The 23,015-nt window shown below is 44.1% G+C and overlaps 1 protein-coding gene across 1 annotated transcript in view; it reads left to right on the top strand.

Annotated features, from left to right (window-relative positions):
* LOC142564006 (PIH1 domain-containing protein 1-like) overlaps positions 1-23,015 on the top strand; it is an 88,322-nt gene that overhangs the window by 4,809 nt on the left and 60,498 nt on the right. The window contains exons 2-5 of the mRNA XM_075674808.1: positions 609-770; positions 2,701-2,818; positions 8,498-8,641; positions 21,426-21,522. Coding sequence (XP_075530923.1) covers positions 609-770; positions 2,701-2,818; positions 8,498-8,641; positions 21,426-21,522 — 521 coding nt within the window. The remainder of the gene's footprint in view (positions 1-608; positions 771-2,700; positions 2,819-8,497; positions 8,642-21,425; positions 21,523-23,015) is intronic.

Here is a 23,015-nt window from a genome sequence, read left to right as displayed (position 1 = left end):
TCAAATTCTGAACAAACTCAGGTTTTCGCAGCATGGTGTGTGTGTGTATGCATCAGCGGTGTATCATACAGCGAGACTGCCGCAAGTTTTGATGTTGTAAAGAGTCTCCTTTTTCACATATATGAAGCTGCGCTACCTTTTTAAATTGATCACATTAAACGGTAACATTGTTAATTGTTCTTTGCATTCTCTGGGAATCGAGGCTCGTGGCACATTCACCGAGTCAATGACTATGCAATAAAAGCGAGACAGAAAGTTTCTGTCAACTGCTTATTTTAACTTGCACATCAGATTGTAAAGAGAAAAGCTGTTTTCCTGTCTTATAACCATGTTTGTTATGCACTGAAGAATTCTAAAAAAAAAAGTGTAAATATATTCTCTAAAAAAAGTTTTTTCATCTTGTTTTATGCTCACTGACATTCGTACTGCTTTGATAGTAACATGTTCATTTTCTAGTAAGTGATCACTTTGCCAAAGTAAAGCTTGTCACATTTTTTTTTTTGTGGTGCTTTTCATCAAGCAACTTCAAAAGTAAAGTATCTGGATAATTGGACAGCTTGGTATTAACCTTCAAGGACATGCAGAGTTTTCATTCTTCTTGGTTACAGGCTGACAAAGAGTTCAGGCAGTTTGTGAAGACCTTGGCCGATGACCCTCATGGTCAGAAACTCAAGTCAAAATCTATCAAGCCAGCACCGGGGTTCTGTGTGAAGCTCAAAGACACGTCCACTGGTGGCAAGCTCTTCATTAATGTTTGCCACACTCCCGAGGTAGGTTGGTAATAGTTGGCAGAGAAAATGAGTGCAATAATAAGAAAAACATATTCTGTAACCAGACTTCTGCGTATTGAAGATGCCTGACTTCACACTTGCTGCACTGTTTCAGGCCAGGATTGGTAGCAGCAGTGGTGATACAGTTGAACCTCAGTGTAGCAAACGCAGGTATAACAATTTAAGATATAACGCAGATTAACAATAACTCCCACCACATCAAGCTACCACTTGATGTCACGGGAGTTATTATCGTATGATGTGGGCTGAACTGAGGTAAGGAAATTGCTGAGGGTTGCCATATTCATATTCTCACCTGGCAACTTTTGTAATTTTGTCATAAAGTTTATGAATTCGGGCTCATTCTACAATTTCAGGTGTTTTCTTTGAGTTCAGTGAAAAACAAATCCTGCTCACAAAACATTTCGCTTGTTGGTCTCCGACTACAGCCTTGAAAGTCTTACGATTGTGAAAGGACCCCAGGAGGATATACCTGCCTAGAGCAAGTTTATTCAGAAAGCCATCAATTATTCCAGAAAGCCCTAGAGCAATGTTTCTTTCATTTACCAAACAAAAGATTGGTAATAAAGGTGAGTTTACTGAGGAGATTGCCATATTCATTCTTTGCAGTTGCTTATTTCTTAAAATACGGCAGTCTTGGTTTCAAGGGTACAGTGTAGGCTTCATAAGCGATAATTACAAAGAATGGTGTGCACTATATAACAATACCCCATTGGGAAGTTTCTGCCCTCATTTTTATAATAGTTTTTCTACTGCCACTTCTAGTTTCATTTTCCAGTAGGATACTGTGTCCACACAGCATGTGGGAGCTGGACATTGCAGTGTTTTGACACTTGCTCCAGCTTGCATGTTCGTAATCATGCTGCTACATCAGCCTTCACAACAAGTAGCAGCATATGGGGCGACCGAGTTAGCTGGAATGAGACAGTAAACTCCTGTAAAACGAAATGAAAACTGGATGTTGGAATTCTATTAAATTATTTAGGGTGCTCTGAGGCTTGCCTCTACTTTTGCTCAGGTTTAGACGTTTAGAACATTCATTTAATGCAAAAAGAAATGAACATCAATATCATGTTAGTACCTATTTAATAAGGAAACGTGTTTTGTCAAGTTCTTTGTTGGTGAAGAGCTCCAAACGCTAGAGGCCAATAGAGAGTTCAAGGCCAGTAGAGGAGTTCAAATGACTCCTTTTCTGCAATGCACGCTTATGAAGCAGGATACTCCTTTGTCATGTATCACCCCATGTGAACACAGTTCCAGTAGATAGTCCATAGTCCAAAGGCTTTTGGAGTGTACGTGTTTCAGGGGCAATAACAGCATTAGTTGCCACATCACTCAAGCTGCTACCACTGCTCCCATAGCTTAATAAAATGAAAGTCAAATCACCTATGTCTCATTTTTACAAGTTTGGATTAACGTGAGCCAACAGTCTATTGACCGATTTCACCGTGTTCAGAGGGCACGCGAAGGTGCCCTGCTGGTGCCATGATGGCAGTAGTCCTCACGGTTGTTCTATTCTGTCATAAGTGGGTAGTTGTGGAGAGATCCTCGCTGTTACCCTGCCGTACTTTACTTCGAGGCAACATTGACGTGATTGCAAGTTGGGGATTTATCCGGTGAAATCATAGGGGGCAAGTTGGAAGGTGCATCTCCTTGGAATCATTCCTATTTAGATTCATTTTACTCCCTGCCTTTTCATCTCAAGGGCTGAGTGGTTTTGTCATGGTACCAACATAGAACGCTCCTTACCATATATTTGGCATGCCCACTGGGCCTGCTGCCGAGCAGTGGTAAGGTGCTGAAGCTTGTCGTGAAACCAGTCTGTTTCTGGCTGTGGCACGCGCTGTTGTGCAACTGTTTTGCGCCTCCGGTTCTGACTGTCGTGCGCTTGTGTTGCTCCTCGTTGCAGCTTCCAGAGCCGCAAGACATCAGCGATGAGGAGCTCATACACATCCTCGGGTCGGATGACCCCACCACATACCGTGTCCCTCTCAGCCTGGGCCTGCCCCACGAGGAAGTAGACAAAAGTGAGTAGAGACCAGTCCCCTTTGTATCTTTTTACCACTTTTGTCTTGCTCCGAGGGGTGTGAGAACTGCGAAGAACTGTGGAGGGCTGCTCGTAGGAAAGCTCTGGGTGCCATTCTACAACAGTGATAGCCCTCCAACACTAACAAGGGGAGATAATCGGAAGATTGATGTCAACTTGAAACTTACCACTGGTGAAAAAGGCAACAGTCGCGTGAGAAGACAGAGCTTGCGCTACGAAAAGGATGACGTGATGGTGGTGCTGGCATTGCAGCAGAGATGCAAATGGTGAAAGTGGTACAATGGCTTTACACGGTGGGGCACGTGGGCCCGTATTTTCATACGATTGATTTCGTCTTTTATTCTTTCCTTCCTTCATCATTTGTTCGAACACTGCTGTACCACATTTGTCACTGTTATTGGCCGCTTGGTACAAGCCAATGAAGAACAGCCAAGAATATTGGAAGGTGAAATTGGACATTTGCTGAATAATACCCCTGTCACACTGGGCGTTTTTATCTCATTCGAATCAGATGGCATTAGCACCGAATGACATTATTCGGCTGCTGCACAGCAATCTTTAATGCTGTTAGCACCGAATGACTTCCGCAATCGAAGGAGTTCAAGAAACTCATTCAGCTTCGCACTCGGAGCGAATGTGTACTCTCAACCCCAGAAACAAAGCAAAACAGGACAGAGCGTTTACAAATTGAAAGCCGTACTCGTAAAGAAATAATAACTTTTATAACTGAAGCTTTTATAACTAACAAGAATGAAAAACCATGAAAAATTGGTATAAGCTTTCAGTTTAATATGCAGTTTTTCTCTGGATAATTATGGACTGTAAAACGCCAATGAAAAGTTTAATAGTATTTCCCAAATGACAGAGACAAAGCCCAAGCTGTGTTTCTGAAATGCTGTTATAAAAGTAAAAAAAAAAGCTTTTTGTAGTGCTTACCATCCTTTATAGTTCTGGTAGTCCACGGCGTTCTCCTTCGGTGGCAACACACAAAACTGCCAGCTGTCAAGAGTGCCAATACCCCGAGGAAAGCTACTCGGAGTGAAAAATTCCCGCATGTGTTCTTTCATTCTTGGCGGCAGATCATATGAAGCCACTCACCTTCAAGCTGATCTATTACGGCCTTGCAGAATTATCCGCACAGCGCGTTCACCATTGATAAACTGATGCCAAAAAGGTGCGCGATGGTTCTGTCGTCTGCACTGGAACGCAGTCTGTACAATCCCACCAGCACTCGCTTCTCCATGGAGATCGGCTTTCTCAATCGTTTATTCGGCCACTCTGCTTTACTGGCCTGTCCTGCCAGTCTCACACATCGTGCGTAATGCCTAATAGTGGTACGGGCATTTTAAAAGCCCTCAAATATTGTTTGGTCCTACATAAGCACTTTTTGTGGCTACCACATTGATAGACAAGTGATTCATCACCAAGAAATTCTTGTGTAAATTTTGCCTGTACTCCTGCAGTGTCTGATGCACTACCTGAGTACTTTTGTCAAATAAACTCTGAAACTTAGGCTCTCGAAGAGGCATGGAACTTTAACAATATGAAAAGCTATTTGCTGGAACAAGTACACACCGTTGGCCACTGTGTGTTGGCACTAGCATGCTATATACAATCCATTATCGAAGAAAAATAGTAGCTAAGAAATTATTTACCTCATAAACTGGATTACAGAATGAAAGCCTGATGATGAAGTTTCAGGACTGATGTAGGGACCCTATTACTGGTAATGACAGAGATATGTTTAATGTTTAAGACTAAAGCTGTGATATACGTTTTTCAGAGGAATTTCAATAATTGAAGTAATCCTTGTTCTAAATGTTGAATTCTTACATGGAACAAAGAGGTAACATCAGCGAACAGTTTTGCTCTTAGAAAACTCAGCAACAGTGACTTAATAAATTATTTGAAGTGCTTGCGGCAAGAGCGCCCTATCTTGTAGTCGAGTGTGTGCATGCTAGGCCCTACATTTTTCTGGACACAAAAATGTTGATGACCCAAGAATTGGATGTTCGTTAACCATTCGTTCAGAGGAGATGGTGCATGTTTGTGGCTTTTTCTCACTTCTGAGGCATAATTCGTATGGAATGAGGATAGACCAATGAACAGGCTTTTCTATTGCAACATTCGTGATTGATTGATGGCGTGTGCTCTTCGTGTGAAAACACGTGTGAGAAAGTGGTGACTGGGGCCTTCGTGATGATAACGCTTGTCCCCCGTTAACTTTCAATTGGGACGCCGTTCTTGGTAAAGTGTAAAGTTTGCAGATTCAGCAATCCACCTTATGCCCCAAATTTGGCTTGCACTCCTGCTTTCCTGTTTCCCAAGCCCAAAGTGGCACCTAAAAAGGACAGGATTTCAGGGCTGCTCAGAATTTTCAGAAATCCGTTACAGCAAACTCAAGGGCATTCCAGAAAATTATTTCACAACCAATTTTGGAGACGTCGCGAAGCAGGCAAAGCTGTGGATCGAATATGAGGCAGAATACTTTGATCACAATAAATCTGTAGACTCCCTCTCTGGTGTCTCGTATTGCCGTTGTGCTGCTTTGGATGCTAAACTCACTCATTCTATCAGCCAACCAATCAATCGTAACTTTTTGTGGCTATTGGGCTTCTCGTATAGCAATGACACAGCCATTGAGCAAGATACGTGGCTTAACAGTATTGAAGGCAACCGACTCAACAGCTATTGAAGAGTTTCTAGCCTGGTGTGAGGGTGAGGCATGCAGGCAGTTTCTCTCAGCCCTAGCTATCTCGCATGTACAGGTTCCTTTTCTCGGTGCAGCACTTGCTGTCACGTGTCATCTTCCTGAACTATCTCCCCCCTGCTAGCAAGTACAGCAGACATGAAAGTAAACACGAACATGTGCTGTTGACATGTGCTGGTTTCATCAAAAGTACGGGTTAACATGGGTTTGCTGTCCCACAGCGAAACTACGCAAAGGTCTTCTGACTGTCGAGTTTATCAAAGAATTTGGCTTGACAGAGGTCGTCTTTAAGGGTGTTGTTGGAGGTTGGTTCCGATGGAGAAAAGAAAGATGAGTCTTCCCATCTCAAGGACAGAAAGTAGGGTGGTTTTTTGCAAAACGAAAGGGACCCTGAGAAGTGGAAAAAGAAAGAAGTTGAGTTTTGGGAAACCTAGAAAAAAGGAACGTAGTGAAATGAAAATACCTTGAAATTTGAGGTGACATTTTGTCAACAAACAGAAGCACGGATCAAGCCAAATGCATTGGTTCAGTGCCAGCTGCTGGCACCGCCCATATATGTCAACGCTGGGCACAAGCAGTCACTGGAAAGACAGTCGCAACTGGACAGTCTCTCCAAGGGAGTCCTCTGTATAAAGCAGCTAGTCCTGCATCGAATTCTTTTCCAGATCAGTTCTTTTGCACTGTCTTTATTCCATGCCACTTCGTCCTATTTCTTTACTAACCTCGGCATGCTATCAGTCATGGAATCGAACTCTGAGTTGGAGCTGGTATGAAAGGCCAACTAGAGCGAAATTTCGGATCATGTAAAATGCCCTGCTTCATATGGTGTAAACACATAAGGCAACCTCTGTGCAAAATTTAATATTTGAAATTTGGCTATAGTCGGGCACAATTTTAGAAGGCAGCGGCATTTGCTACTCATATGTGGATGCACACGAGCCTCCACCAATGGGCGTGCACTCTAGACTGACGTCATGAGCCGGACTGCCGGTGATGCCACTGGTGGAGAACACGGTCGCCTGTGCTTCGAAGTGGTCGGGACTTTTGGGCGAGGCTATTCCTTTAGTCGCGGAGGAAATTGGCTGCCGCACTTCGGTCATCTGGGCCTTCTCTCCTGCCTTCTCAAGTTGTACCCAACTATGCCGGGTCTTTTTTAAGCTGCACCATTGTATAACTTGTATATTGTATATTGTAAACATTGTATATGGCAAATAGCACAGTTCTAACCCTTGATCTAAATTACTGAACGAGGTGGCCATTAGTCCCACGAAAAATTGAAATGTTCATTTGAATAATTAATGATATGCTAATGAACTTTTTAATTTGTTACTTCACACCACACATTTCCAATCTGCGAAATATAGTCACGGAGTTTACGTGGCATATCCACTTTGAATGAATTCTCTGAACAGCACCAGTTCCGAGATACTAATTTTCAGAGTGCCTGACGAAATGCATTGGCATTCCACTTATTTTTTTAGGAAGCCACTGTGTTATGCATTGAAAACAAAAGTAACTGAAACACCAGTGCATTTCGAGAGACATTTTGAAAATAAATATCTCGGAACTGGTACTGTCCAGAGAATTCATTCCAAGTGGATACGCCGTGCGAACTCAGCAGCTATAATTCGTAAATTGAATTATGTGGTGTAAGGTAACTAATTAAAAAGCTTATTAGCATAGTTACAATAATTATTCAATAAAGCATTTAGATTTTTCATAGAAGTAATGGCTGCCTCATCGAGTAATTTAGATAAATGGTTAGAATTGTGTTGCCTGCCAAATACAATCTTTGAAAAATTTTTTGCAGCAAAAAAAAAATGCCGTCGGCTTTTGTTAATTCAAGCTTGGCAGGACCAGCGGTATTGATCAAATTAACCGGCAGGTCAAATTAAACAAGGTGCACAAATAAAAGCACCAAAATACAGTGCAAACTCTTTTAAAAGGCAGTACTTTCATGATTCCAACAAGCCACTGAATCAAATGGGCACCCACTTTCTATGTGTGCAAAGTAGAAAACTAATGTAAAATGACATTAAATCTCCTAAACAAAGTGGAAATGTAACGCGTGCCTAATATTTTAACAACGGCAGCCGCTTTCTTAAAGTCAACTTTGCCGCAATACATAAGGGTTATGCGCTAAAGCATACTGCGTAGGCAATTTTGGTATTGCACTGAGTGGGCAATTTCTCGCTCAATCTTCCTGGAAAAAAAATTGCATGCTAGAATCGGGTAAACACAGCAATCAGACTTTGTGAGCTACAGTTATTGCCTCAAAATCTTGCTAGGGTAAACTGAAAAATAGGCATTTTTGACAAGAGATGAAGTATGTTCATTGCATTGACTGACCCATAAGCTCTGTCGAGACATGCTGCCACGAAAGGGCTCACTGTTGGAGTCACTAAAAGGGTCAGATGGGAGTGTGTGGACTCGTCACGTTTGCATTATCCGGCGAAGGTCAATTTGCGATCTAAATAACGAGCCCATACAGATGCCGAGACCTTTGGCGTGGATTGAATTGACCAGAGTCGTATGAACAGAAGTCTGCTTTAAATAAAGTGCTGTGGTTACTGCTCACCTGAAATTGAACCGAACATAGAAAATTGAGAGCCAGTATGGAGCTTGGGCTGGGTCTCCGAGATCCGGTAACGCTCGTGGTGCACCTAACATTTCGGGGGCCATGTTCTAGGATGTGCGTGATATCCTCCAACTTCAATGTCTTTGTGTTTTCTGCTGTTGTGCAATTGTAAGTTGGTTGATAAAAAAAAATGCGACAGTTTCCAGCCCCGAAGCTTCGTCAGTATTACTTCAACAATACTGCTTATCTATGAGCCACTTCCTTCTAGCTTGCCTTTAATTCCATTACCCTGGAAACAACATAAACATTGGGAGCTCTGTGGTTGCGTTCTTTGTGTGGTTTTCTCTTATTTTTCGCCGTTTGCTCTTTAGGTGGAGGGCCGTGCACGGTGTATGACGTGATCATCAACGAGACTTTCTTCCGCAAGATCAGCTCCAACGAGCTGTTCAAGACGTTCCTCATCACAGTGGCACTTGACGGCATCGAGGAGAAGTACAATGCACACCCCGACCGAGGTGAGTCTCTTGGCCTTGCGATGGCTGTGTTGAAATAACTTCAACTGCTGTTGCATAACATTTATAAAAATAAAAAGCTAGAAAAGCTAGGGGGGTATACTGGAAGAGTCCACCTAGTGGACTGTCCATTTCGGCCGCTGCTACAGAATACACCCCCTGGGAATTTGATGTGAGCTTTTGCGCATACAGTAGAACCTTGTTCATACATTTTGGAAAAAATAACATAAGAAAAGACGTAATGACCGTGAGAATGTAAAATCTGAATTAACTAAAAGAATGTGATAGACTCAACTTTTGTTGACATCCACGCAATGTGAAGTGTTGTGCGAATTGTTACGGCACAAGGGAAGAGACGCTGATGAGCATCGAGCTGGTGGGACTTTGGCAGCCCGAAATACGTTTTGTTCTCCTATTGCGTAGTGTTGAAGACAGCAGCGGGACAACTAAAACGAAATTGAGCTTGTAGGCAACGCCGGATGCTGCTGGAGCGAAACTTGACGCTCTCATCACGCTACATGCAGCAGCAAACAGCAGGATGTGAGAGTTATCACCTACTAAAAGCATGCAGTATGCTTCCAATGGCACTACGGCCCATGCGCTGCTGTAAAACAGATAGGTGAAGATGCTTGTTGCAACAGGGTAGGTGGCAGTAGCTGTGGATGCGGTGTGCTACGACCTGGGAGAAGATTTGCTGGTACCGGAATAAGAAAACTATGGGGTCACCTGCTGTATTTACTCTAATGTAACGCAATGCAATTGTAACGCGAGGGTCGAATTTTCACTCCGTGAAATAAAAATACAGAAGACCGCGAGTGTAACGCAGGATGAACAGAAGGAAAAATACAGTTAAACCCGGATATATTGAATTCGACGGGGATTGGAAAATAGTTCGATATAGCGAAAATTCGATATACAGATGTAGGCCAAAAAAGCACTTACGATCATAAAAAATTGTGGCTTACCAATTGGAACAGCCGTGAATCACATAGCATGTTCACACAATATGAAAGCGCTTTATTTCACGGGAAAAAAAAACTACTTTTGGGCTGCTTTTTCCTCTGGGAAATGAAGTTTAAAACACTAGTCTCAATCTTCTCGAGACTGTCTAGGTGCGAGAGCCCAGTGCCTTCCATTTCGCCGCAACAGCGCCAAATCAGGCTGAACGCTGACGCCAGTTCAGTGGCTGTGCACGGACGCATTTCTTTAAAAACACAGTTGCCCTCATCGTCGCTGGAATCACCGTCTTGAACGCCAGCTATTCCGGCCACAATGTCCTCATCAGTGAGGTCGGCTACTGCTTGAACTTCACTGTCAACATTAATGAAGTCATCAACAGTAACTTCGGACGGGACGGCGCCGGGAAACTTGCCGAAACAGTTGGCTACTGTGGCCTGCTTCACGTCGCCCGAAGCGCCGGTAATCATCTGGATCGTGCCGAGCAGGTCAATCTTGAGATCGGTTCCCATGCGGAGGTTTATGAGGAGCTGTTGAATAAGTCGCTGCCAATAGCCTACCTTGAATGCCTTTATGGTACCCTGGTCGAGGGGCTGCAGTCTCGCTGTGTTGTTCGGTGGGAAAAAACTTCAATTCGATGTGCTGCAGCTTGCAAGTCTTTTGATGGGCCGAACAGTTGTCTACCAGAAGGCAAACTCGGCGGCCCGACTTGCCCAACTCAGCGTCCCAAGCCTGCAGCCATTCAACAAAAAGTTGACGTGTCATCCAGGCCTTCCTATTACAGCAGTAGTGGATGGGAAGCTGTTTACAGTTCTTGAAGCAGCGCGGTGATTTGCTCTTCCTGATCATGAATGGCCGTAGCTTGCACGAGCCGTCCATGTTGGCTGCAAGCAGCACCGACACACGCACTTTGCTCATTTTACCGCTGTGGCATGAGGTTCCATGAAGAGCGAGTGTCTTATTCGGCAACATTTGCCAAAAGAGACCAGTTTCGTCTGCATTGAAGATTTCTGCAGGCAAAAACTTCTCGGTGATCTTTGGCCACTCCTCAGAAAGCCACTGCTGCATCTCCTGGCTGCTGATAGCCCCACTTTCGCCTGAAATGGCCTTTCCTACAATGCTGTGGCTGTTTTTAAACCGTTGCAGCCATCCAGTGCCACCGCAAAAGTTCTCTTTGCCAAGAGCTGTAGCAAACCATTTGGCCTTTTCAATTAACATCGGGCCATCCACGGGAATATTTTTCGCTCGGATTTCAAGAAACCACGTATAGAGTGCCTTCTCCACTTTGTCAAAAGCAGCAGGGCGCACACGACACGCTCCCGAGCGACTTTCCTCACCTGCTTTAAGCTTGATGTCCTGCTTGTTTTTTAACAACATACTTAAAGTACTCCGTGGAATGCCGAATGCGTCTGCCACGAAGGACTTCTTTCCTCCATTCTCGACATGCCGGATTACTTCAAGCTTTCTTGCAAAGTCCAGAGTCTTCCCCTTTGTTATGTGCGCGGATGCCATAGCTCACCAGATGACCGCAATCACACGTGCTACACACGGCACGTTGAAACAGAGGTACGCACAACAAAACGCGTGATGCGCAAATGGAGCAATCCGAGCGAAGCCTGTTCGAGCGGCAGTCAACGGGGCTGCGAAGGAACGACAAAGGGAAAAGAAATAAGAGAGCGGGGAAAAAGATCGTCGGAATATGCCGTCGAAGGCGCTGTGTTTGTTTTTTGAGCCCTCTCTGGCTCTCTTGTCTCCCCTGGCCCACGAGCAACCGTGCCGACCCCTCACTCTCTCTCTCCTTTTTCCCAGGCAGCGTGGCTTGGAAACGTCGCCGCGTCTCCATGCCGCGCACTCTCTTCACTGAGCTCCAATGCCCTTGCCCAATGCACACGCCGGTGCTAAAGGAGGAGCGAGAGAGCTCGCGCTGGTGGGGTGCAAGAACGGGGGAAAGGCTCTGCGTCTCCGTCGCTAGGCGACAGCCGCGCATGCGCAGAGGAGGGGCCTGCTGACTGACTCTGCGGAAATGTTTTCCCCTGAGGACCGGAGACGAATGTCTTTGGGAAAAGTGCACCTTCCAGGGGCGCGGTGCGGGGTTCGATATATCGAATGTCAGACGAAAATGGAATTTGATATACTACGCAATTGTCCTATACTTTTACATAGCATTTTCATGGGGGTAATCTGTGTGTTCGATATACCGTATTTACACGATTGTAAGTCGACTCGAATGTAAGTCGACCCCCCCATATCGCTTGACCGGAAAAAAAAAAAAAAAAACCGAGGGCGCATTCGATAACAAAAATTTATTAGTAGCTGACATGGTCACTGGACTACTCGTCTTCACTAGTGCTGCCATCGTCATCTTTGCTGCGGTCCCACAGCGCGTCGTGGTCCAGCGAAATTTCAAATTTGGCAAACGACCGCACCAGGACATCTTGCAGAACAGCAGCCCACGCCAAACGCACCCAACCACACGCAGCCGTCAGGGAGGCTCTTTTGACAGGTCCGGTTGGCGTAACTTCGCAGTCTTCTGCCGCCAGCCACTCGTACTCACGGCGGAGCAGTACCTTAAAATTAAGGCGAAGGTCCGGGCTTGTTTCATGACCACGTCACACTTCACTGGCAGGGACCGATCACGCATTTCAGCGACGCTGCCGCAAGCTTAACCTACAGTTCCGGAAAGCGTCCAGACTTCGGCACGTGGGAAATTTCTCACTTGCCGCCACAGGGTGAAAATTTCGCTTCGCTGCAGTCGCCACTCTCGCACCACCCGTTTAGAAACATCGAAATTGCGGCCCGCAGTGCAGTGATTTGTTTCTTCGGCGTAAAGGATGGCAGCCCTCTTGAACGCTGCTGTGAACGAGTGCCGAAAGATTAGTGGGCCTGCAGCACTCATGACGACTGGGGAAGCATAGAAGTAGCACGTAGCCGGCAGTCAAGTGGAGCGCGTCAAAAAGTTGGTCAAACCAATGCCAATGCCTTTAAGGCCTTTAAACAGAGAAAGAGAAACCCGCGAACGGTGTCTGCTCTTCCATGAACTACCGATACTCCCCGCAAGCGCCGCCGTTCTAAGGGTGCCGCCGCAAATGAGAACAGCGGCGCTTCCATCAACTATCGACACTCCCTCATGAGTGTTGCATGCACTGTAAGACTCTCAAAAATGTTGAAAAACCCTTCCGAAAAGCAAACAAACACGCGGGATAGCGAAAAGATACGGGTAGGACCATAGAGCAAACATAAAATTGTAACTACGTTGTAGCTCTCGTTGGTATCGCTTTTTTTTGGCGGGGCCATGTTTTGGTTTCGATTGTAAGTCGACCCCCCAACTTCAGACTTTCAAATTTTAAAAAAGGGGTCGACTTACAATCGTGTAAATACGGTAGCCAATAATTAGAAATATGCGGGTTCGATATATCCGGGTTCGACTGTAGTACCTTTATTCAAGGAATCAATTCAGAAGTGAGTTCTCTTCACTTGTCATCGTTGTCTGAGAAGGAGATTGACCTTCCCTTGGGTGGTATTATTCGGCCATTATTTTGGGACATACAGTTAAACCTCGATATATCGAACAGGGATATATCGAATTATTGCGTATATTGAACACTTTCTATATCACCTGGAAAATTGCGTGTATTTTAAATTTTTTATTGCGAATGGGGTCAGGCGTAAAATGGATATACCAAACTCCGCCACCCTAGACCAGGTGCGCTCTGTTGACAGGCACTGAGCTTTCCCACAACACCTTCAAAGATAGCGGGGGCGCGATGGGCGTTCCCGACTGCTGCGCACTATAGCTGCACACATCGATCGCGCCGAGGGTGCTATACGAATGTAGGGGCGTACAGATGAGACAACGTCAACAATCGCTACATTGACGTCAACATCTATCAACGACGCATTGCATTTGTCGCACCGACTGCCGCGCTTCGTGAGGAATAGTGGTTTGCAACCTCAAAAGCATGCGACAGCGCGCGCTCAGTGGGCTCACTCATAGACGCCTGGGCAGACGCCTGGGCAGACGCCACTTCATACTTCACACTAAAAAAACATTCACATCCTTTGGGGTGTATATTTGCCACACAACGATAATTTTCACCTGTCTTGCCCGCATTTCCTTTCTATAATGCTGCGAGCCCGGTACCTCCAAGTCAGGAACGGCATGCGCGTTATCAGCATGATAGATTATTATCGACAGAAAAGTATAGAGCGCAGCGTTTTCAAGAAAGGAAACGCAAGCTAGAAGAAGATGATTATAGTTGTGTGGCAGACATACACGCCAAAAGGTATGTTATTGACAATGTTTCAAAATGCTTAGATTGACGGACGCGGAGATCGTCGCAGAAGTAGCGGCCAAACGAAGGCGCTGCCGAAGTTGATTCCGCAAGCGCTTATGTTGTCCCACTGCCGACTTCAACTGAGGCTGCATTTGCTTTGGCCCATCTACGCCGCTACCGGCCTATCGCTTGCGGATCTTTTAGACTATGTTGAGGCTCTCCGTGTTTAAGCATGCGGCTGCCAATAAGAAGCTGCTAGAGTACTTTCAGCCAAATAAATGCTTTATGTGAAGCTTCAAGTGAGTATTCACTGTGCCATGATCGGGGCGCGATCGGGGATTGTTGTTTGGAGCACGCGTTCGGTTGCGCCGCATGCGATTGGCCTAGACCGCGCCGACTTCATGCGGCTGACGAGATAGGCACGGCCTACGATAATGGCGTGCGGCACAATCGAACGCACGCTCCTGACTGATCCCTGATCGCGCCCGTGGTTCTGTGATTGATATGCACAAGTGTTCTTTTTTACACAATTTTATATATCGAATTCTGGCTATGTCGAACTATTTCGCAATCACTGCGCTGTTCGGTATATCCAGGTTTGACTGTAGTTTCACTTTCATGAAAACTTGCGTGACTCGGCGTTGAAAGTGTCCCAGACAAGTGTTCCTAGCACTGTGCCAAGCTCATTGTCGTCCATATACTTTGAGGGGTTTGGTGCCGAAACGAGCCAAATCTTGCGAAAGTGAAACTATTTCCGAAAGTGATCGCCCAAAAATGAAGTCATCCATGCTGTCGAGCTTGTATGAGATTAAGTACTTCTTAAAAGACCGTAAAACCATTTCATTCGGGGACAGTACCAGACCTGGATGCGGCCCTTCCAAACGGCCGCTTATTTTCAAAGGGCTCTCCCATTGCTGCTACCATACGAGAATTCTCGACTTATGACATCAAGCTGCTGAGCCACAGCGGGGTTCCCCAGCTCTTCGGCCATCAAAATTACTTCTCTTTTGAAGCAGCCATCATATTGAACACTCTACGTCACCATAACGTTGCAAATGAACATAGTCGAAGTGAAAAAGGCTGCAGGGTATTGCAGCATTGTAACCGTAGCACCATTCACAAGCACAACTAAAATGGTGTCAATTCCAATAAAATAGTTTTGACTTTAGTCGACTTGTCCATGGATTGAATCAAGACGTACAGAAGGTGCAGGTTGCCAGCATAACATTGAAAAACTGCAAAATTTAGAATACCTGTTTTAAAATGTATAATTTTGCTGTTATTCGAATGTAACGCTAGGGTCGAGTTCAAGCAACGAAAATCATGAAAAAAAACTCATTACAGTCGAGTACAGTAGAACCTCATTCATACGTTCCGGAAAAAAAAAATTCGAGAAAAAATGTAGTAGCTGGGAAAACATACAATTCGAAGAAACTAAAAAAAATTTGACGGACTCAACTACTCTTGATATCTCTATAACGCAAAGCGTTGTACAGATCACTGCAACACGAGACGCCGGCGCGTGGAGCTGGTGGTGCTCCAAAGGCTCAAGACGCATTCTGTTGTTTTCCTATTGTGGCACCTTGTTGAAAGCCTTGGCAAAATCTATGGCGATTATGTCAATCTGCTCTCTGGCATAAATCGCCATTGCGAAATCAGGAATTGTCTCTATGAGTTGTGTGGTAGTAGAGAGGCCTGTTCTGAAACCATGCTAATATAGGTAATGTAAAGAATTATTTTCTAAATGGGGAATGATATGCTTAGCTATTATGCGCTCCAAAAGTTTACAAGAAATGGATGTAAAAGATTTAGGCTGTTAATTCACTATTGTTCGATTGCCACCTTTAAACACCGGAATAACTATTGCACTGTGCCAATCTTGGGGTACAGAATGAGTTTGCAATGAATTTTGAAATATAAATGTCAAGTAACGCGACGCCCATTCAGCATATCTTTGAAGAAACTGGGTCGCTATGTCATCTGGTCCATACGCTTCTTTTGCATCTAAATTCAAGAGCTGCTGAAATACGCCCTCCTGTGTAATTATGATGTCATCCGTTTGGCTAGGCTCTGTGCTTTGTGAACTAACATCGACGTCATCATCGTTCGTGGTGAACACGGACTGAAAGAAGTGATTAAAGTGTTCTACAATATCTTTTCTCTTTATCAGAACTGGATCTTCTTTCATGATTTCCTGTACCTCTTCCTTTCTATCACTGAAGTATCGCCAAAACTTTTGCGGTGATGTTCTGAGGAAGTGGCTAAGCGTGTAACTGAAGAATCTTTTTTTAGAATCATGCAGGGCTAGCTTCAACTCAGATCGAAGTCGCGAAACCTGAGTAGATTTATTTTTGCTTTTACATAGCCTTTTTATTTTTATTTTCATATAAATTATGCTCCTGGTTATTCAGGGGCTTCGGTGCTTTGTCTTCTTTACGCATTTAGGGATATAGGTGTCCTCGCAGTGTTGTACAATTACCTTAAAGTTCTGCCACAACTCTTTTACTGTTTTAGTATGGAAATCAATTTCAAAGTCAGCAAATGCAGAATCCAGGTAGTCAAGGATGGAAACATCATCCGCACGTCCATAATCCTTAATGCGTACAGGGATGTAGGGCCTGAAACCAACACTTGTTCCCACTGTGATTGTAACAATAATCATCTTGTTGTCAGAGATACCATTCGCAACGTTAACAATATAAGCACCTATTTTATCTGACACAAAACACCAGGTCCAACAATGACCGCGATGTGGCCGTTACTCGTGTGTTCTTGTACAATTTGGTTTAGATTATATATATGAACATAAGTTACAATAGCTTCTCTACTCTAGATGAATCGGAGCCAACAGTACATGGGTTTTGCCAATCTGTGTGATGAAGATTAAAATCACCGGTCATTATTAATCTCGCATCTGCTTTGACATTTGCACGTAGGAAAGTGTTTAGGTCTTCCAGCAATCCAGGCGAGGCAGAAGGTGCGTGATACACTGCTCCAACGATGTAGGCAATACCATGAAATGTAATCTTGCACCAAACCGTTTCAGCAAGATCACAATCAATCAATACAGCAGATACAGAGTTTGATGCCAACGCCCCCACCACATGTGTCCCTGTCTTTCCTAAACATTCTATAGCCGGGAGGAACAATACAGTTGTCAGGTATATTTTTATGCAACCACGTTTCTGTTATTACCGCAATATGTGGGCTTTGTGAAAGGAGCAGATATTCTAACTGTGCAGTCTTATTTACAATACTTCGCACATTCAAACTTTAAATGCATAGCTATATCTGTGATGATGAGCCCGAGGTGTTGCCTATGGTATCAGGTTCATCAGTGCCGCCTGGCCAATCTGACCTGTGCTGTTTTCTGTTATCAGCCCTATGCCCTAAGCTTTTAGACAGCAGGCAGCGTTCATTGCGGTTGTGATCCCAAAAGCATGTATCATCGTTTATGCAAAGTTTATCATGAACGAGCAGGATCTTTGCTTTCTGGGCCCTGTCTGCGGCTTCGCTTTCCCATAGTTTTCTGCGTATATCTAATGTTTCTTTGGCATAGTCAGAGCTAATACGCCAAACAGTACCCTTTAGTTTTGCACCTTTTTTCAGCAAGCTTTCCTTTTCTCTGATATCGTAAAACTTAAGAATAACTGGTCTACATTTTGTTGTTTGGGGTTTACAAAGGCGATGAATTCGCTCAACTGTATGAACCTGTACACCCATAGTTTTTTTAAATATATTCTCCAGAACAAGTTCTTTTAGTTTTGACTCTGTTTCTACACCATAGTCAGTCCTCATTTCAGTGACGCCAAAAACTAACAAATTATTATGCCGGCTTCTGTTCTCATAATTGACTAACTTTGCAGCCTGTTCTTGAACAATACTTTCTGAATTCCCAATCCTGCTGTTCATTGTATCGACAGCATCAAAGAGGCTCTGTATCCTGTCTATCTTTTCGCTCAGTGTGACAATTTCACTTTTAATGTCATCCATCTTATGAGCGAATGCAGTCTGATTCCGAATAATTTCTTCTAGCATTTCATTTACCTTGGGTCCGGGATTCTCCTCAACATCTCCCGCCATAAGCAACAAAAGAAGCATTGACCAGCAGTCATACAAAATATCACAACACTTCCGAGGGCATGGCAAGACTATCAGAAAGCGGTTGTCGCTACGATAAACAACTATATTGTCCATAGCACTTGCCTGCAAAAGCAGTAGCGGTGGCTTCGGCATTCTGTTCGTCAGCCAGGTGCCGTGTCTGAAAGATATTTAATTTGATTTGCATTTGGCTTTCATTATTTGAATTCACTTCGAATTGAAAATTATTTGCATGCCCCTATTAATGAACTAGACTTGGCTAAATAAAAGAAAATAAAGTATGTGAAATAATTTGGTAAATATAACTTTTCATTCCATAAACATATCGGTGTGTTTTAGAGGGGCCTTTGAGCTCGCATTATATGTGCAGTATTTATGTATGACGTTATGTCTTTGTTATGCAGAGCAGAGCTGCATAACAGAAAAATAACTTTTTATACCCTTAGCCACTAACTCATTGACACTAAATACTTTGTACTGATCTAGTATTTCCTCATTTCCTCAAAGTTGTTTCCTTGTCTTGAAAGGGTCGATTACTGTAGTGGTAAAGCAAACTTCCTTTTTCTAACTTCTGCACAAAAATCAGTCGTGTGTCAACTTTGTGGCGTCATAGACTTTGAACAGTTTTTTTATATTTACGAGAACACTATTGTATAATTGACATTAAAAGTACTAAAGTAGAAATCTAACGTCCACCCAAGTTTTTATAATGGTGGTCGGTTCCCTGAAGTCGGCTTCGCAGCATGGTTTGTTAAGCTCAGCTTTGCCATAATGCAGCCGTGGTATGCGGTAAACCCTACAAATGTCGCAAAGGGGGTTTTAGTTTAGTGACCGATTGCACTGCGCAGACAATTTTCTGCCCAATGTACTTGCGAAACAAGAGGCATGCATTAGAAGCAGGTAAATAAAGTAATCAGACATTGTGAGCTACCATTATTGCATGAAAATAATCCTAGGGCGAGTCAAAAATATGCGTTTTCAACAGCAGAAGATATGTGTTCATTGCATTCTTTGTTCCCTAAGCTCCACTAAGACAGATACTGCCACTAAGGGGGTCATTATGTGGGTCACCATAGGGATCAGGCACGTGTGTGCTGACTGGTCAATTTCAGATTATCCAGCAAATGTCAGTTTTTGGATTGAAATAACTAATGTTTTGGCCCATAGAAAGGCACGGGCGCCAGCCAGAACCTTCGGTCGGGATCGAAGTAACCGAAAAGCTGAATTAATGGACGTTTACTGTATTCATTATTTGGTTCAATATTCAGAGGTTACTCTTCTCTAATACTTTTGCTTAATTCGATTTGGAAACAACTATTTGAATAGCCTTAGTACTAATTTAACCAGTTGGGAATGCACACTTTTGAAATTCATTAGAGTGTTTGCTCATGGGGAGTTGGTGCAGTAATCTGAGAAAGCTGTGGCAGTATTTCTGTATCAGGCAATCAGACTGTATTTCTCTGGGGTTGTTTTTCTTTATGGGACGAGGATTAGAACTGTGACTTCTGTTCACTCTTGCAGTTGAAAAACTCCTTGGGGCAGTTTGTTTGCCTAAGTGTTTCTCGCCTTTTTTTTAGAGACTATAGCATTTATTGGATATCAGTGTGGCCAACAGAAGCAAAAGTTAAAAGCTACCTTATTCAGACTAAAGTGCCTGTATACAATTTTTTTTTTAATAAGATATGCAGCAAAAGCTTTTTGAAGTGTCACTGTGTATCCTATTCATCGGTGCTGCTTTTCCAAGTAAAAGCTGTTTTTGTCTGCCAAGTTTTTCCCACAATGGTCCGACACTATTGACAATGAGTTTCATGTTCAGTTGCCAATGGTTGCATTATTTTGACCAGCCTGAGCACAGTTTGAGGCTTCAGTGGGTAGCCATGAGCTTGCCTTCTGTAAGGCATGCTCCCTGTAAAAAATTAAAAAGAAAAGCACAGGCATTAACACAAGTAAATATGGTACGCATCTTGCTTTCCGTGCGTCTTCGATTGACTCCTTGTAAACTTGTACAGTTTTACTGTTGGGCATGTGACCTGCCTGATTATTTACAATGCATTCTTTTTATTTCACCCTAGAAGTGCTTCTTTTTCTCATTGTTTAATGTGTGTTGTTGCGGTGTAGCTGTGTGTTTGAGTAGCTACAGTGTGATCTATTTTTCAATAAAAACAAGCTCACTAAGGACCTCCTGTGGTAAATTGATGCATAGGTGCATCACACAGCCCTTGTTAACCTCCCTTCCTTCCTTTTTTTCTCTTATCATCTGGATTAGTTAAAGAAGTAGACACTATTGTTAGGTACATTGCAAAGGGATGAATTTTAACTAAACACACTTTACAGAAATAATAAAAATTAACATGTCCTCAAAAACTGGCAAAATGCATTGATGCTACAGCTAACACTCATTGGCACTGTGGAATATGGTGTGCTTAGAAATCTGATAATTGATAAAGGAACATAAGTGCATTTTGCTGTCAACTTTGGAGGTGTATTTCTCGAAACTAATGCCAAGCGCATGATTTCTGCTAAATGGATTTCATTACGTTATTGTCCGGCTTCAATTCCAAAATCGGTACACGCTTTCTAAACTTAATAATTTACACTGTTTCTAGTGAAGTTTTGTTAATTAGTGAACATCACTCTGCAATTTTTTTCTTGTGAGTAGCGTCGGCCCTTTCAAATCTAGTTTACCTGTATTGAATGCAGAAGTTTTCAGTAGGTCTGTTTCCATCAAGAAATAGATAACCCATTACGTGTCTGCCAACCCTCCCAAATATTTTCCAAAATTTGTCAGTTTGGGCTCGTTCTACAAGTTTATTAATATCGCAGCATGTTTTATGAAAAACTAGGGTTTAAACATAAGTTGGGGTGGTGCAGTATTGGAAAGAGACGCCTACCAAAATAAATTGGGATGCTATGTATGCGCCTCTATTCATGGCAGCCCAAGATGCCATATTACAGAGAGGCGGTTGGTTGAGACAATTTATTGAGACAAGTTCCTAATTGAAGCCTAATTTGCAATAGCAAAGTCACTGTGATCTATAAACACTGTGTTGCTAGTCTGTGTTCCAAGTGTCTTGCCGCTTGTGCACTACCTCTGCATGTTAACTGCGAGTGTAACGGGTTAATAAAATGAGTATGTATCACACAAGAAGCATGTGCTTAGGGCTAACTAAAAGGTATGTGTGCTACCCCCCGCCCCATCCTTGTGTCGGCGCTATTTTTCATAATTTTGTAACTCGCAAGTTGGCAGGAGTGCCAATGCCATTATATTCAGCACTACTCGGACGAAACGAAACTCCTTGATGAGCCTAATTCATGGACTAGGTGGTTTGATGAAAATTGAAAGGGCAGGCTTGTTGCCTGTGTTGAAAGTGTTAAGGGGTTGAAAATGTACAGTGCTGCTCTCTGATGAACTGGATGCCAGTTGCAGCGTGACATTATGTTTTGGTCCTGCGCAGAGAACTATGTGGTGCTGAAGAACAAGCTCTACATGGGCACCATGCCTGACCACTGCATACAGGACAGGAAAGGACCGCTGATATCCGAGCTCCCCACGTGAGTCCCATCCACAATTTCTCGCACGTTTTCGTGGTATGTGCAAAACTGTTGTGTTGTGGCTCTGGTGTCCTGAGCAAGGTTGTTATATGCGCCGTGGTAGTGCAAAAGGGGCTTTTTACGCAGGCCTACACGATGAGAAGGTGTCCAGAGCAGGACAAGGAATACAGGCTTGAAGTTCACATCCCAGTGGAGGTGGTTGTAACTGGACTTTTGAGCAACCTGGTAGACAGACAGAAAATTGCAGGCTATTGCAGGATGTCAGCATGGGCAAGGGCATCACGTGTTTGGGGAGTACTCGAGATCACATCAGAAGGGGGTAATGTGTTGAGTTGAAGGAGCGGGTCACGGCCAAGCAGTGTTTCAGTTGAGGTGATCATAGGAGACGTACATAAAAGACATGTCTGTGAGTGTATGGTTCAGATGTTCCGTAAGTCAATTGGAATGGGGTTGACACGCTGTTATGAATCTGTGACAAGTTGAGCGCAAGTGCAGAAGTTCGCCCACAATAATGTGTGCAATAAGTTTTGCACTGTTTCAAGCGCTGTCAGTCGAAGTAAACATTTGCATATGCTTGGAAGCAGTGTCCTTTCAGGGGAAGAAAGCTTAACCACAGCACCCGGTACAACTGAGGCAACAATGTCCTGGTTGAAAGAGGAGTTGCCAATGGCTTTGCCTTCCACTAGAGAGGTGAAATTGAGTGGTCTCTGGCCAATTGTAGCAGCCGTCGGTGCAAGCACGCGCTCCAGGCTCAGTATACTTCACTACCAGAAACATTAGTAGACTGCCTGAGAATTAAATTGTACAGTCGAACCCGACTATATCGAACCCGTTTACATCGAATTATTCTATATATCGAACAATTTCTGGACACGATATAGTTACAATGAGTATATATCGCAAAAATTACGCTTACATCGAACAAAAATAGCAGCGACACCCGATATATCGAACGTCAAGCGGCGGAAAGTGCCCCCAGAAGTTGGCTTTCCCTCGCGGTGGCGGGGAAAACCCGGCTGCGCGGCTCCATCCAACCGCTCTCCCTACCGTGACCGCGCCCGACCGCGCTGCCTCCGACGAGCCGTCGGCACCCCCCCTGCAAAAAATGATCCTGGCCCGCCCACAGCGCTTGCTCAGACAGCCAATCAGATGCTCTTGTGCCCTCGTCGTGCAAGATGGCGAAAGTGCGAGTTGTCTCGCTGTTTTTGCGTGCGCCTTGTAGGCCTTCTCCCGCAGTGTTGCCGTGATGAAGCGGCATAATTTGCCTTTCGTCGTGAAGCTCGCAATCATAAATCGTGTCGAACGCGGTGAGAAGTCGGATGTCCCCGCAAAGCACAAGATTCCAAGGAGCACTCTCGGCAAGATCTTGAAGAATAAGGGGGAGATTAGGGCTAAAGCGTCCAAACTCGCGACCCGGTGCCCGTGGCGCCCGACCCGTACGCATGGCCGTGTACGAGTGGTTAATCTGAAATTGCTTCAGCCGTGCCGACTTC

The sequence above is a fragment of the Dermacentor variabilis genome, chromosome 11, assembly GCF_050947875.1.
Source record: "Dermacentor variabilis isolate Ectoservices chromosome 11, ASM5094787v1, whole genome shotgun sequence".
Classification (NCBI taxonomy): Eukaryota; Metazoa; Arthropoda; class Arachnida; order Ixodida; family Ixodidae; genus Dermacentor; species Dermacentor variabilis.
The sequence above is the reverse complement of the archived record's forward strand: the minus strand, read 5'-3'. Positions and strand labels throughout refer to the sequence as shown.